The sequence below is a fragment of the Nuphar pumila genome, chromosome 6 (genome assembly GCF_984573655.1).
Source record: "Nuphar pumila chromosome 6, dmNupPumi1.hap1.1, whole genome shotgun sequence".
In the NCBI taxonomy this organism is placed as follows: Eukaryota; Viridiplantae; Streptophyta; class Magnoliopsida; order Nymphaeales; family Nymphaeaceae; genus Nuphar; species Nuphar pumila.
Window position 1 is genome coordinate 4,247,751 of NC_143254.1, and position 17,661 is coordinate 4,265,411.

Here is a 17,661-nt window from a genome sequence, read left to right on the forward strand (position 1 = left end):
AAGGAGAATATAGAAAAAACTAACAATGTATTCAATGCGAATAATAACAGATCATGGGCAAAGCTAAGTAAATGGGCAAAGATTCAATGTGAATGATAATAGATAATGGGCAAAGCTAAGTAAACCCTACCAGATTACACATGTAGTAAGCACTGAAGTTGCAACTCCGACTTCAATGAATGTGAATACATAAGGTTAATTCAAATATAAACAAATTTTATGAAATAAAAGCATAGTTACAATGCAAAGATTTTCCCCTTGCAGTAAGGGGGTCCGGGGGCTCCCCCTGGCGCGGGTCCCGTTGCGCGGTCAGCGGGCGGGGGTCCAGTGGGGGCCACCCCTGGCGGGGGGTCGTAGGGGGGCAACGCCCCCCGGAAGACTTTTTTTTTGGGGGCTGCCGTCGTTGTGTTGGGACGTTGCAAGTTCAAACCCCAATAAAAAGACCACACCCAAGTTTTTACTGCACCCCCGCACCCGCACCCATGTGGCATAGGTTGTAAGACCGTAAGAAGATAAAGATGCAAATTTGACCCTACACATCATGTCGTAGTCAACTTTACCACATGAAAAATAAGCACAGAATGCACATAATAAACATGATCCAAGGATTGGTTTTGGCTTGTATCTATAGAAAACACATAATGTACTGCTAGAATGAGTCAAATAACGTGCCATTTTGCATCTGGTTACATGCGTTCTAAATCAATAGACAAAGAAAAGAAAGCATAGTTCAATGGCACATATATAAAGCAGCACATGTAGGTGCAAGCGTTGGTTTGTTACCATTAACTAGCTAGCTAGCAACTAATGCTATTGACCCGAGTCATGATGCAAGTGGGGAACCCAGAAACAGATTCATACTTCAACTCAAAGGGGCTGGTAGAATATGCATGGAGTCATGCAGTCATACCAGACAACATGCATCTCCTCATATCTCACGTCTGTGATTTCAAGTTTCTCAACTGGACAAATGAATGTGAAGCTGCGAGTTGAGAAAGTTTCTCAAGTGATACAACATTAAACTGTACAAAGATGGGTAAAAACAGATACAGGGTTGAGAAAAAAACAAAAATGAAAAAGAGAGAGGGGCAACTATATCACGCGCGCGCGAGAGAGAGAGAGAATGTTGTATCACGTGAGAGAGGAGAGAAGAGATAAGAAGAAGAAGAGGAGAACGAGAGAGAAGAAAACCCCTGTTTCTGGTCTCCACCACAAGAGAGAATGCTCTGTCGTGAGGGAGAGAAGGCTGCCGTGAGGGAGAGAAGGTTGTGAGAAAAGAAAAACAGTGATAGGGTGAGAAAAAAGTAAAAGAATAACATAAAAGAGTCGGTAGGGCTTTGTTTAAGCCCTAGTTTTTGGTCGAATGAGGGCCTCAAGGCATGAAGCCCCTCGCCTTGAGGCGAGGCACGCTTTTTGCACCTTGAGGCGCATTTTTAATAACACTGACTCAACGAAAAACAATACAAAACCCTAATACTACCCATCACTCCCTCAACCTTACACATTCAGACACACCCTTTATTTATAGAGGAGAAAGATAGAAGAAAAGTAAAGAAGAGGAAGTCCTCTCAATAGCCAACAAGGGAAGCCTCCCAACAGTTAGAATTTCTAGCCGTTAAGACTAAGTCATCTTGTTTGACTTAGTCCCCAATATATATATATATACATATTATACGTATATAGAAATATATATGTATACATGTGAATGTATATGCATATGTTATACTATATACATATTATATGTATATAGAAATATATATATGTATACATGTAAATGTATATGTATATGCTATACTATATACATATTATACGTATATAGAAAAAAAATATATATATATATATATATATGTATACATGTGAATGTATATGTATATGCTATACTATATACATAAGTATGTATATATCAATATACATATATATGTATGTATATATGTGTATATATAAAAAGATACATTTAATCTTAACATGTATGAGGTAGAAATTGTGGATTTTGAAGAACTTGAAGGGTGAGGTACAAAGAATCGTGAAACAATTTGGTTTACAAGGAACCTACTTGGATAGTCGGTGAGTTGCGCACTCTTGTGAGGGTCACATTGGGGAGATTTTGGAAGATCCTAGTGAGGGCCTATCATGTTGTTCTCAACAATGAAATATATCGGGAGATTTACAAAATTTTTGAATTTATTGAGAAAATTTCGGTTTGTTAAAAATTATTGTAGGTAATATATAAGAAGAAAATATTAGTAAAAAAATTGAATAAAAAATGTTTAATATGAAGTTATTGGGGGATGAACTTAGTTGTCATAGGCGCTAGACGAAGCCTAGGCGGTGAGCCCCTAAAAAGGCCTAGGCGGTACCCCAAATAATATTTTTTTTTTAAAAATATATATAAAAAAAATAAAAAACATAAAAGGAAACATGTATACACTATAAAATTAATCAACATTAAGCAATATTCAAATAATATGTTGTTGAACACTGTAAAGCAATTGTATTACATAACCTTAACCTGCTCAAACAAATTAAGAATAAATTAACAATTGAATAAATAAACTGTAAAACTAACAATGTGAATGAACAATACACAAAAAATAAAATCACTTATACAAAAAAATTAACAACAATATACATAATACAAGCAATAGACAAATAATGTCTTATTCTTCTTCTCAACCATAGACATAATACAAGCAATAGACAAATAATATCTCTTCTTCTTCCTCTCCTTCTTCTCAACAATAGACATAAAACAAGCAATAGACAAATAACATGTCTTCTCCTCCTCGAAGAAGAAAACAAATGATATACCTTCAAGAAAAAAATTCTTCAAAAAAAAAAGCTTAGGCTCTAAAAAGAGCCTAGGCGGTAATGTAGGGCCCCACCGCCCAAACTTGGTCACCTAGGCTGTGGGGCTACGCCTAGGTCGCCTATGCGCCACCTTTGATAACTAAGGGGATGAGTGGAATGTCATCTTAATATGAATAAGGTAAACTTTAGCATGATGTTAGGAGGACAAATAAAGAACCCAACAAAAAATACACATAGAGAAATGAAGGCGGTTTCAACCTCTATTTAAGAGGTTGTTCTCCTCAAAGTTACCAGAAGTTTCTTAGATAGGTGGGAAGCCCACTTCCCGGAAACTCGCTTGAGAATCTCGATTCCCCCACGCTTCTCCTATGCTTTCCAAATGCTTCATCTATTCTTCTTATATGTTCTCTTACTCAACTTTTCATGTTTTTTATGTGCTTTCTCTCTCTTCTCACTCACTTCCATGTGCTTTCTCTAAATCAGTAGTTATCGTTTTTAGATTTTGTTAAAAATTTAATTCTTACACTAAAGAATCATAAAATTTAAGAATAGTCACTTTTATTTGTGTTACATTTTGATTCCCATTCAATTCTTATATATATTTTTTTATTCTTCGCTTTCCACTTTCTATACATTTTAAAATGCATCGCTTCTCGCTTCCGCTTCCCGTATCATTTCCCGCTTCCGCTTCTTAGTCTTACAACCTTGGTTCTCCTTTTGTTCCTCACTCGTTCAAAAGAAGGCATTCCAACATGGATAGCAGCTTGCCCATTCACATGGATAACCAACACAACTTTCCATGTAAGCAATACCTTTTGAGTTTTGAGTACTTTTTTCTTGGGAAAGCATTATTTTCTAAATGCTATTTTGGAATGTGGACTTCAGCCTCTTTCGTTTTCTTTAAATGTCTTTTGACATTTAAAAGTCACAATAATATCACGATACTATTGCGATATATTTAAAATAAGCGAGTTTTTGAAAATCTCGTGATAATATCAGGATTATCGCATTTTATGTATAATTCGGGATAATATCGCGAGGTTTTCAAAATCTCAGCGATATTTGTGACTATGAGTTTGGCATATGTGCAGTTTGGACTGGATCCTCTAGCACCCAGCTCTTGCATTGAAAACTTATTGGGTACATTACTTTGTCCCAAACTGAAGCCAACATTAGTCTGGATTGATAGTTGTTCTGGTTGACCTGCTCACATCAACTCGGGTATTTCTTCCAGCCATACATCTTGGAGTCCATGGGCACCAGGCAGCTGTGATGCCCCACCTTTTTGATCACTGGGGAACTTTAATAGAGAAGCACATGTGTTATGCCTTTGGGCCTTGTGAATGGGCGTTTTTTCTCTTTCTTTTTGGTCATCCAAAGCTCAACACATTACATGGTGCAACATTTCATATGGAGTTAAGAGTGCTGTTAAAGATTTGGTTTGCCTATTCTCTCGGCACTTAACGTCTTCTATGTGCTTCTGGTAGCCTTTGGAAGAGGTCCATTATGCAGGGGTCTGTTGGGGTTTCAATAGTGTTGGAAGTCGCTAGTTTGACCACACGAGCCAAAACTGTCTCCAAGGACATAAGGATGAGAAGGTGGGAGCATCAATCTTTTCAGGCAAACATGTTTTGCAAGTGCTAGCAAGTTGGAAACCGTACATTTTGAATTTGTCAAGAGAAGGATTGGCATGACTTGGAAGCATAAATCATCCTTTTAGAAGGTTGGCCATGGGAATTGTATTAAACAACCATGTGAGGATGCACATTTGGTGCGAGAACCAATCATGTTAAGGACATACATCGAAAAACCACCTTGAAGAGGACTGGTTAATCCATAAGGGTTGGATCTATGTGAAGGTTGGAACAAGTTGAAGTGACATAGAAGTTGGACATGTTGAAGGATTCCTATGCCAGGAAGACCATGCCCATATATGGTGATTGTGGTGTCATCTTGGTTGTTGAAAATTGAAAGAGGTGACAGAACTGGTACTGATATCTGGCACCTATTTGAAGGAATAGAAAGGTGCATATGAGATTTTGTTGTTTTTATTGCTTGCAGTTGTCGGAATCTGGCCATGTCTTCCAAAGGTCCCTCAAAGTTTTTTTCTCTCCTGAACCCTAGTCAGCTAATATAGGTGGGTACTTTTCTATCTGATAGGGCAAAGTTCATGATCTTCTTTGATACTTTCTTGACTTTCATGATCTTCTTTGATACTTTCTTGACTTTCTTTTTAGAAAGACACACGGTCTTAATGTAGGGAGAGAATGCTGTTAAGATTCATCAGTTTGGCAGCAAAAAAAGATTCTCCCCTTGATTTTTTTAGATTCATTGCTCTTAAGAAGGTGATTTAGCTTATGTAACATGCTGGGGGTTTGGGGTGGGGTTGGTATTGGGTTGACTATATGTTAGCTTAGGGTCAAATATGTTTATCTTTAGATTGTTCTGTCTTCAGTTCTCAATAAACATTAGGATAAGCATTTCGTGTTGTACTTTTCTTTTGTTATATCATGTATGATGCTGATGAGAATGCAGGCAACGTCTTTTATGCCTTTAAGTCATTGTTTTCTCAGTTATTTCAGCTGCTTTTACCTTCAACTACATTCTCTGCACATTCCTTGATGCTCTTTCGTCCAACTGTCGATGGTCTCATGATTTTCATGGGCATCTTTTTTTGATTTTTTTCAGCACTATCCATAAAAAATATCTTTTATTCTCTGTTCTTTATTCTGTAAAGTGAGCCACTTGCTTTTTATCAATTTATTTATTTTTCACCTTAAGCTCTTGTGTTTCTGCAGGTGTCATTGCAATGTCATGGTGTCCTAATGACAGCGCCTTCCTACTTACATGTGCAAAAGATAATCGAACATTGTGCTGGGATACAGTTACTGGAGAGGTATATCCGTTCAATGTCAAATTCATTAGTCAAGATAGGGAATTTTTATGAACTTATGGTTGTGTGTGTGTGTATGGATGCAACACTTCCACTTATTATTATTATTTTTCTTCTGTTTCCCTTTCTGAAAAACAATTGTCCTATATGCAGATAGTCTGTGAATTGCCTGCAAGCAACAACTGGAATTTTGATATTCATTGGTACCCAAAGATACCTGGAGTCATATCAGCATCTTCTTTTGACGGGAAAATTGGCATTTACAATATTGAGGTAAAACATTATGTGTTGTGTTCTACATGGTTCTATATGTTATCTTGCATTTATACAAACTATTTTTTATTCTTAGTATGACATGAAAGAAGGGTAAGAAAAAAACTACAATTCCGTAAGGTCATGGAGAATCACCCAAAGGGGTGAATCACCCTCAAGGTCATATGACTAGATGGTTACAGAAACCCGAAAGACCCCAAACAGTTTAAATCCTTCCCTTTCCAATATTCATAAATTTGGTTGACCTAGGATGTAAATATAGTATCCATTTACATATGTTTGAATGGCCCCTTGAGAGGCTATCCTCAAGGATTCTCATGTTCCTTTCTTTCCATACATACCAAACCCAGCCACGATTTCCAAACAAGGTGCCATTTTACACCAATATTCCATCTTGTTGGTTATGAAGTCTAAGCCAAGGTTGCCAAACTAGGAAGTGGAAGCGGAAAACGATACGGGAAGCGAAAGCGAGACATTTTAAAATTTATAGGAAGCGGGAAGCGAAGTATCAATTTGAAAGAGAAATATGAATAAAAAATGAAGCAATATGGTAACTGAATAGGAATCGAACAAGAAACAAATAAAAACTAAAATAAAATTGATCATTCTTATATTTCATGATTTTTCACTAAAAGAGTTAATTTTTTGTTAAAATCTAACAATGAAGGTTACCAATTTAGCGAAAGCACATGAGAAGTGAGAGAAAATACATGAAAAACATGGAAAAAAATGTGAGAAAGCATATAGGAAGCATAGACTATGCGTGTGGGAAGCATAGAAGAAGCGTGGGGGAATCGAGATTCCCATGAAGTTTCGGAAGCGAATTTCTGGGAAGCGAGCTTCCCACCTACCTAAGAAGCTTCCGGTAACTCTGGTCTAAGCCAAGATAAAGTACCCTCCCAAGGCAACCTGAAATCAGTCCATTCTAGGCATAAAAGTTCTAAAAAAAAGGGGCATCTAATGATCGTCTGGTGGCATATCTCTTCAACTGGAGGCACATCTGGCAGTGATCAGCTTATGCAGCAAAGTCCCTTAGCTGGATGTACTTTTGGGTTAAAACCCTTTCTGATGACACAAGCCACATATACATAGTTGCATGTTGATTAGGAGCTGGACTCCATATTGCCTATTTGCCTGCTATCTTAGTTGTCAAAATTGCTAGTCGGAGCGTAGGCAGAAGACACCTGAAAAAAACTAGTCAAGGCTAGGCGGCAGGACAAAAAAATAAAACATCAAGAAAAGAAAAAATATTACAATAAATAGTTAAATTTAGTAACAAACATATGATTGTAACTATGGATAAAGTGTGTAATTTAGTGTAACATGTCGCAAAATTCATGAAATTGCATAATATTGAACATACACCAAAACTTGGGGCACACCATACAATTACTCTACACACACACACACACACACACACACACACACACACACACACACACACACACACACACATATATATATATATATATATATATATATAGATAGATATATAGATAGAGAGAGAGAGAGAGAGAGAGAGAGAGAGAGAGAGAGAGAGAGAGAGAGAGAGAGAGAGAGAGAGAGAGAGAGGATTATCCTGCCCTTGTTTCGTTAGGTCACAGTTAGGACCCTCAAAAAATCATAGTTTTTAGATGTTTTATACTCGATCTGAACCGTTAGATGTGTTTATGATTGTTGTTGAATGGAGAACATGTAATTGATTAAGCATCTTTATGTTCAGATGTGTATTTTAACAAGGTAAAAAAACATCGGTTGATATCTTACTAAAATTTCATGATAAAATGTTCACTATTTTTACATCAAACCAATTTGAAACAACGCATGTTTCTCAATAAATAAATATTGATAAACATATCTAATGGTTTAAATTGATCATAAAATACCTAAAACTTTGATATTTGGAGAATCTTAACGGTGACATAAAAAAAAAAGGGGATAGGATGGACCTCGTTCTCATATATATATATATATATATATATATATATATAGAGAGAGAGAGAGAGAGAGAGAGAGAGAGAGAGAGAGAGAGAGAGAGAGAGAGAGAGAGCAGATTTTATATATGTGTGTCAAAAGCACATGCATACATGTAAACAACAAAATAAATAAAAAAGATAAAAAGGGAGAAAAAAGGAAGAAAAAAAGAAGAGAGTGGAGGGGCAAGAGGAGGAAGAAGAAGAAAAAGAAAAAAAAAAGAAGCAGAAGAGGAAGAGGAAGAGGAAGAGGAAGAAAAAGAGAAGCTGAAGGGGTGAAAGGAGGAGGAAGAAGAAAAAAAATATGAAGGTAAAAAGAAAAGCAAAAGAAGAAGAAAAGGACAGAACAAAAAATAAAGCTTTTGGGGTGGGAGCAAGAAGAAAAATAAAAAAGAGACAAAAAAACAAAAACAAAACAAAAAAACATGACAACTATGTCCTTGCGGCTTGGGGGGGACAGCCTAGGTCAAAAAACACGGCCCTACCGCCTAGACCCATAAGCCTAGGCGGTGGCCCTACTCTTAGGCGCAACTTTTGACAACTAAGCCTACTATGAATGATGTTAAAAGTTCAACTAAAGAGTAATGGAAAACTGTTTTCATTTGTCAGAGAGTTAGCATATACCATCATTTGAATCTCTAATCTGTTACTTGCCAGTCCCTTCATCTAAAAATTTTGTTCTGTGTAGGCCACCTTCTTTGTGAGGCAACTCATACCTGTCAACCAATCCAGCATTTGTTGACCAAGGAAATCTGCTCACCAAATGTCAAATTGAAATATGATATTGGTTACATTTCCTAGCTTGATCTCAATTCTTTCTATGAAGGCTTCTAGTACATTTATCCAGCCTTTCCAGATACCCATTCTTGCATTCTAAGAACTGCTGCTGACCCATGCCGAGGATAGTTCAGTCAGGCCACATTTCTCCTGTAGTAGTGTACCAGAAAATTTCATGAAATAGTAACCACAACCGTTTCATTATGAAGGAATGCTAATTTCACTAAATCTTCATATCCCCAAGCCACCCACTTCCCTGGGTAAAATACTTGCGACCAAGAACAAGGATGAAATCCCATCTGGTCCTACTTAGTGCGTCAAAGATAGGCTATGAAATATAATTCAACTTTCTTGCCATCACCTTTGGAATATCATATAATGAAGTGAAGCGTACTAGATTTCTGAGCATGCGTTTTATAAGAGTGGCATCCCAGCAAGTGATAAAGTTGACAAAGATTGGATTTTTTAGAAAATATTCTGCTTTTGTGCTCCTAGAAAGTGATAAAATTGGCAGACGAAGATTGCGTTTTAGAAAATATTCTGTTTTCATTGTCAGTCCAATGGATTCCTCTTGGTTTGAAGGTTTTCCTTTGGGACTTGGGAGTTGTCCCAATTAGCAACCAAACATTGCCAAGCTGGCCTAGTGAATGCTTCCTTCAGAGTCAACTAAAAATTCAGTTTCTAGCAATTGTGTGGGGACAGATTTACATACAATACAATTATACTCCAGTGAACTTGTGAGGGATTGAATTTGTTGCCTCTTTGTGATATATCATGATTACAAATTGATGTTTTCATGGTTTTCTATTTTTTCTTATGTTCTTATATTTTTGTAAAGCTTGTAAATCCTATTTGTTGTCTCCAATTTTTATATTTTGTTTTTCATAAAACAGGCATGCAGTCGCGTATCATTTCCAGAAAGTGATTTTTCTGGTGCATTATCAACATCAGGTAACTTGTCTTCCATTGTGAACTCGTGAGGTCATGCATGCATGCATGCGTGAATGTGGGTGTGCATGAGTGCATTCATATATGCCTCGTGTGCCTCCCTCTCTGTGCTTATGTGCGTGAGGGTGTGCAAGGACTTGGATACATTTGCACGTTGCTCGGATTTTTAAATAGTCTTTATTGTATTCAAATGTGGAATCCTCATAGATGACAAATGATTAGTGTGGCTGAGAGCATAATGTCGGCAAACTCTGTATTGACATTTTCTATTTCTTGTTTATTTTGAGCAAAAGACGATTCCTTGTAAAGCATTTTAACACTTTGCTTCTTTTTAACTATGATTGCCACTGCTTTCCTGTTTTTCAAACTAGTGGATCTCAAGTTTCACCTTTTTTTCTTTCTAAATTTGATCCCTATTCCTTATGCTAAGATTCTGGAATTTTAATGGCAGGGCTTCAAGTAACCATATATTCCTGTACTAAACTTGTACATCATTGAGCTTGATTTGGAACTTGCCACTGGTATAGTTGGAACTTGGAAGAGTACATAAATTTTGTGAAAAGATAGAACAGATACCTGTTATTTATGCATGTGTGTATAATCTGTGATGTTATCTTAAAAATATAAGTTCATAAACAAAAATCTAAGCCGTTACAATTAATAAAATCATCCATAATCACGGGAAAATTTTGAAACAAGAAAAGAAGTCGCTAAATCAAAATAAATGACTAAAATAAGAAAAAATGCAGAATTCAAGACAGTCTCGACCATGTCTGACACTAGTTTGGCTGTACCTGTGAGATGTCTGGGACTCTGGGGTGTTCAATGTCCATGTGAGTGCCATGTCATGTTGGCAGAGGACACCCATGTAAATGAAGTATCCGCGTGTGACATGTTGGCATATGTTTCAGTATAGAAATAGGTGACTCTAGCTCTGAAAATGCAATTTGCTATCTACTTGAGTGTCTTGTTGGTTTTTTCTTAGCTAATACTTGTAAATTTGCCTTTCTGATATTGTTTAGGAAAGTGAATTATGAAGTAAAAATGACAATTCTATATTCTTGTTTTCAAGTTCATTTGAGAGCTCCAAAATGGTTCAAATGTCCGGTTGGAGTTGCTTTTGGTTTTGGTGGCAAGCTGGCTTCATTCCGACCCAGTTCTGGACCAGCAGGTGCACCTGCAAATTCAGAGGTAGAGTTATTTATTCATTTTGGAGTTCTCTTTGATTGTCATCATGATCATCATGAAACTATCAATTCTTTATCTGAATGTGGTTACCTTTTTCTCTTTTATGGGTGGAGCTGAATTGCTGCACAATCCAAGTTCCTCAATGTCGCTTCTGTCGACTTTTTTCTTGTTTTTATTTTCCCTTCTACCTTCAGCTTATTTTAAACCCTTTCTAGTTCTCATTGTTGCTTGATATCTGCAAGCCTTTTTGCAGGTTTATGTGCATAATTTAGTGACAGAGTCCAGTTTAGTGAGCCGGTCAACTGAATTTGAATCAGCAATTAGAAATGGCGACAAGGCTGCAATTAGAACTCTTTGCGAGACTAAATCTCAAGAGGCTCAGTATGTCTTGTCTGCATTTTTTTTCTTTAAAGTTTTAATAATTACTGCCTATACCTCTGATGTGTTCAAGGATTATCTGTTCTTTATTTGCTTGTTTCTAAATCTCAAGAGGCTCAGTATGTCTTGTCTGCATTTTTTTCTTTAAAGTTTTAATAATTACTGCCTATACCTCTGATGTGTAAATGGTTTATCTGTTCTTTATTTGCTTGTTTCTATGTCGGCTTTGGGCAGGTCGGAAGATGACAGGGAAACATGGGGCTTCCTTAAGGTGATGTTTGACATTGAAGGCATAGCTAGGACGGAGCTACGTACACATCTGGGTTTTCCAGCTGCAGCAAACTTGAATGAAAATGACAATCTTAGCGAGCAAATGGAGAAATCTCTTTCTCTTGATGAAACGACAACTGATAAAGTAGGGGTTAATGCTCATCTTCTGGGGAAAGGTATACAGGACTCTTTCCTTGATAATGGGGAAGATTTCTTTACCAGTCTTGAAAGCCCAAAAGTAGCACCATTGTCTCCTACAGAAGGTATGGTTGTTGAAGATGCATCCATTCCGAATGGTGAAAAAATACAGCATGAACCAGAAGGATCAGGTGATAGCCAAGGATCATCCTTTGATGAATCTATTCAGCATGCTTTGATCATCGGGGATTATAAGGGAGCTATTTCACATTGCATTTCTTCCAGCAGAATGGCAGATGCTCTAGTGATTGCTCATTGGGGTGGTTTATGGGAGACCACTCGGGATCAATACCTAAAGAGAACTCATTCCTCTTATCTGGAGGTCTGCATTCATTCTCTCAATACTCTGATTCTTATTCAGGATAACAAATTGAAGTAGTTTTCCCTTCATTGAAGATGTCATTATTGTATTGAACCTTGCCACAATTTTTGTGATTTTTAATTCTTAATGTGCCTTTTACTTAAATCTCAGATATGGTAAAGTGACTGGTGCATTGTTTTTCCTTATTATGAACTTGAAATTTTAATTTATGTACCTTCTTAAAAAACACAAAAACTCAATGATGTTTGCTTATTACAGCTTTTTCATGCCTGACTACATATTTGAAACTTTCGGTCTTTTAACTTGTACATGAAGGTGGAAAATAAAGAGAAAAAGGAAAAAAAATAAAGCCTACACCATTAGTTGAGATTATCTTTCTGTACAGGTTGTTTCTGCCTTGGTGGGAAATGATCTCATGAGCCTTGTCAATACCAGGCCTCTGACGTCTTGGAAAGAAACACTTGCCCTTCTGTGTACGGTGTGTTGTCTTGAACTTAATGGTGGTACTTTACTTTTTAACTGTTCTTTCTGTTCTTCCTGGTGAGAGAATAATATCTTCAGTTTAGCTTTGGATTCATTTTGCATATTCATACTAGATTATGTGAACTACTTGGTGGGAATTTGTTATTCAATTTTACTGTAGTCTCTGCACTGTTAGAAGGTTAAGGTGCTGAAGGCTTCTATGGATTTTCAAGGTTACCAACTATTCAGAATTACTTATAGCAGATGAACTTATGTTGCAAACTGATTGGCTGTGTTTGATTTGTATAATATAAAACATTTCACATATACTCGAAAGGTGGTGTAGTACTCTGGAAGCATTGTTGTGTATCGTTCTTATCCTTGTGAAAGTATATGAAATTTCCACTTTGCAATTGATCGTTCCAGTTGTTTGCTTAGTGTTAGGTTAACTTTTTGAGGCATTCTCTGGGCATTGTAGATGGATATCATTTTGAAGCTATTTATAGGGAGAGTTCTTCATTGAACTTCATCTGTACACAAATTGTTAAGTGTGTAAAATGAAAGCTTGGACAGTATATACTGGGAAGCATATCCATGCAATTGTTGTTAACAATTTTCTGTAAATCAAATCAGTTTTAATATCTTCTACTAATTGCTTTTATTGCTTCTAAATCCATCTTTTCTCATATGCTTATAATGGAAAATTGAACTTGCACCATAAGATCTTAATCTAGAAAAAATCTCCATTTATATATATTCTTTTGAAAGCTCTCTTGCAGATCTAGTTGCTTTCTCATCGAGAATGATTTTATTTGTTGTGTTATTTATAAACATTTTGGCTTATGTAAAACGGACACTTCTAAAAGGCCAACACACCCATCTCCATGCAGGTGCGACACTTGGGCACTGCCTCTGCAGTGTTAGGTATAGTCAACCACACTGGGGTCGTTTCTGTCCAAAACGGGACTCGGTTAACCCTAACCAAGTGCAGTTTTATTAATAGTATATACATAAATACGTATACACACATATCATAGTCACTTGTATCGTTAAAGGTAATTTCTCGACGTGGGTATTTCTTGGAGAGATTTTCAAAAGTTGATAAATCTCTGGAATATTTTGGCAATATATAAAAAATTAAATAAAAATTCCAAACAATGTAAAAATACAAAAAATAGAAAAATGAAAGAAACAATCCCTTTTCCCCTTCCTTCCCTTTCTTCTTTTCCTTTCCTTTACTTTTCTTCTTCCCCTCCCTTCCTTTCTTTCTTCTCTTCCTTCTTTCCTTTCCTTCCTTCCTTTCTTCTTTTCCTTTCCTTCCCTCCCTTCTTCCTTCCTTTCCTTTCCTTCCTTTCTTCTCTTCCTTCTTTCCTTTCCTTCGTTTCTTCTTTTCCTTTCCTTCCTTCCCTTTTTCCTTCCCTTTCTGTTGCGATAATATTGCGAGAAATGTAATTTGCCGATATGTTGAAAATATCACGATATATTCCCGATATTATCGTCTGCCTTGAAATAGCTGATAATATCACAATATTTTCAATATATCGGCGATATCAGTGACACACACACACACACACGGCCCCAGCACCCAAGATCTTTGAAACTGCCATGTCACACCCTTCACAGCCACACTCGCAACCACATCCGCACCCACACTTATTGACAGATTTTTTCTGTTCAATCTTTTTCTTTATCGTAATAATGGGGCAGTGTTGGACTGTACGTGGATAAAGTGATTGGATGAGAACTGCACATGCCCGTGCATGGAGAATGAGCATTGACTTTTCTTGTTCTTTCTCATCACCCTTTTTATATGTTTCTATCAAGGGTACCTTGGTAATCTAGACTGCATTTTTTTCTCCTGTCACATTAAATATGTTTCACTCATTGTCACCATGGTCTGCTCTAAGTCATAAGCCTAATGGACCATGAATAGGCGTTCATAGTCCGGTGTCTGGTTTCTTTTTACTTTTCTATGCATGGACATCTTTAGCAGGATAATGGTACTGAGGAACATTAACTACTAGTATAATCTTGTTTACTCTGTTATAGCATTTAAACCCTTGTCAGGGAACCAGGAATTGTTCTTACTTCACCAGAGTTTCCAACTTCATCATTTCTTGCCCATCTTATTTGTACTTTGGAGTTTTTTAATAACCTTGTTTTAAGCAACTTTATTTTATGACTTCAAGACTGTCAATTTTCACCAGAACACTATGCCATGTTTGTCTGCTTACCTGTTTCTGTCATGAACTTGTGGAAATAAATTCACAGAGATGGTTCATAATTTTCAGAATAGGTATGACTTTTGCATGGGGAGCACTGTTGTTTGTTCATCCCTAGGCTGCAAATATGAGTGTAATGTTGTTTTTGATGTCATTAGAACATTGTTAAAGTGAAATAAGTGGGGGTTCTTTTTCTTCTTTTTCTTGTGAAGTGACAGATGTAATTAGATCTCAGAAATATGTCCTGAGTTTCTTTTATGTGCTCTAATTTTTTCGTAAATAAATGTGTTCTTTTAGGCCATTTCCTGCTTGATTATTTACCCCGAGTTGCTAAAGTTTACTTACCATAACATGTAGGAATGTTGATGAATTGAACTATCTAGTATTTTGAGTTGTTGAATTGTATCTCACTCTCTTATTACCAAATAAAGTATGATATATTCTTACAAACATTATAAACATTATTAATTTATATGTATCAGATTAGGTATGCTTAGAAGGGAGGAAAAGCTAGGAATCTTGAAGATAGGTTTACATTGTAATATAAAGCAGATCTTCTCAAAATTTAGACAAGGGCCTGTGTTCCTTTAATGTATCTTGAAACAAACTTCCAAACGTGCTACCGTTGCATCATGTGTGCACTATCATGTGTGTATTACAATACTTGATGGGCAGCATGCAAAATATCAGGTCTAATAAATGTTAAATATTGTAAAACACCATCAATTCTTCTAAACTCCAAGGTTCCAACCATCACTCTGAACAAAACTGATCAAACAATACCTTCACCTTACTCAAATAATTTCATAAACCACACAAAGTAACTGCCTCACACCCTATATTAACAGCATAAGTATGAACAAATCATAAGGAAATATTTTCCACATTAAACAAAACAATGTCTATGTAAATATGCAGGGGATAAAAGAGTTCATTAACGCAAAGAAGCGATAAGATTTCCACAAGGCTAGAGAAATGGCAGAATGAAGAATAAGAGTTTCAGCTACAGTAAACTGATAAGTTAAAGGGTTATCAGAAAAGAAATATAACCTCTAGTGCCCCATCACTCCAATGTTGATCTGCCACCATTTTCAATTTAGATTGAGCTTTGTCTTTAAAAATCTAATTGAGAAGACAAGTGCAACACAATTTTAATCGTGTGAAGATAGACAACTTGATCAAGAATTTAGATTGGTGTCATATCAAGCTTACTTTAGCCATATGTTGAAGGCAAGCAGCTCTTATCTTCACACTATGATCAATCTTCTCAGTATCCTCCCGTGCTCGAGCTGCATGTTATTACACTCTTATTTGAAAAAGATAACACTAAAATACACAAAGTACAGCTGTCTTCATATATGTGTCTGTGAGTGTGCTTATTTCTTTACATGGACAATTATTTATGATCCGCAAACCTCAAGGATGGTTCTCAATAAAACAGCCTTACTACTTTATTTGCAAATAAGCTGGAAGTGCGCTATAAAAGAACCGTCATAGGCATCAATAACTTCCATAAAGTTCCCTTCTGAAAGAACCATAATGAGCACAAACAATGCATCCTAATAAAAAGAACATAAATGACTAGTCCAAACCAATGTACAACTTTCTTTATTACAAACACTGACTAATAAACTCATGTTATTACATGCATCTAATTCAAAAATATTGATTGCCAGCACTCACCATCAATCTTCAGGAACTCTAAACCAAGAATAGTGACATCCTGACGTGCACTTGTTCAGCCTTGTTATTCCACTGGACAAGATGTCAGCTGGCTTATAAGTGATCTCTCCATTTAGTATAAACCAACACACACACACACACACACACACAGAGAGAGAGAGAGAGAGAGAGAGAGAGAGAGAGAGAGAGAGAGAGAGAGAGCATTCCTAATTTTTGTTCACCATAAATTCATGCCCCTGAAAACTTTTAGAAGGAAGTGGTCATTTCATACATTAATTCTCACCACGATCATATTGTAATTTCAAAAAAAATGAAACATTATTATCTATACTTTGGAAATGCATAGTGGCTTGTAATATGTTTCTCTTTATAAAAATTACTAAGATACCTATGTGACAAACTAAAGCGTGGAACAGCATGTCATTATAAAATTTGTTGGGATAAAATCTTGAAATGAACTTGTTCACCTCCATGGATAGTCGTGGAAGACAATAGCTCAAAACCCTCATCCCTCCACCCCCTCCCCAAAAAGTAAACTAGAGTTCAACCTACCGTGAAAGCAAGATCATGTCATTGTGAGCTCTTTCATTTACATATTTAGCATCATTGCCGGCATGCTTGCAAGCTTCCGCTAAGCCGATGCTTACCTTAGTAGAATTGTCATGAGGCTTTCCAGAATGGTCGGCAAATAGAGACTCTATCCACTCTCCTGCTTCCTTATCTCTACTTTGGGAACTACTATAGAAACAGAGGCCTTTGAGATAAGGCACATATCACCCTGATTAAGATATAAACCATCATATGATGAAAATCTGGACAAAATGTCAAAAGCAAAGTGCACAATTGACTATCAAACAGCCCTGGCAACCAAAATTCAGCATTTTAGAATGAAAAGCAATTAAATGCACCTATATATTTTTAGTGACACTAATATCACTCTACCAATATTATAATCATGTGGGATGCTTCATGTTGGCATAAGGCTTAACTCTATTATACCACTGTGGTTGTTACATGTTAGGATTGCAGATAAAATGATAAACAGAAAGTTGCTATGTTACAGAACATGGAAGAGGGAATATAAGGTAACATGGAACGGGAGGTTAGCATAGCTTGTTAGTTCAGCTACAAAAGCATAGTTAGCAAACCTGGCGAGTCGACTCGGGAATCACCCGAGTCAACTCGGATCGGACCCCTAATGGGTCACCAATCCAGGTTACCGATCCTAATGCCTATTATAATTTTTTATCATGTATTTTATGATTT

The 17,661-nt window shown here is 36.5% G+C and overlaps 1 protein-coding gene across 1 annotated transcript in view; it reads left to right on the forward strand.

Annotated features, from left to right (window-relative positions):
* Window positions 1-17,661, forward strand: part of LOC149833699 (protein transport protein SEC31 homolog B-like) — an 80,348-nt gene that overhangs the window by 38,408 nt on the left and 24,279 nt on the right. Inside the window, exons 8-14 of the mRNA XM_090010961.1 lie at window positions 5,607-5,704; window positions 5,855-5,974; window positions 9,618-9,675; window positions 10,745-10,863; window positions 11,114-11,241; window positions 11,473-12,028; window positions 12,414-12,506. Coding sequence (XP_089867087.1) covers window positions 5,607-5,704; window positions 5,855-5,974; window positions 9,618-9,675; window positions 10,745-10,863; window positions 11,114-11,241; window positions 11,473-12,028; window positions 12,414-12,506 — 1,172 coding nt within the window. The remainder of the gene's footprint in view (window positions 1-5,606; window positions 5,705-5,854; window positions 5,975-9,617; window positions 9,676-10,744; window positions 10,864-11,113; window positions 11,242-11,472; window positions 12,029-12,413; window positions 12,507-17,661) is intronic.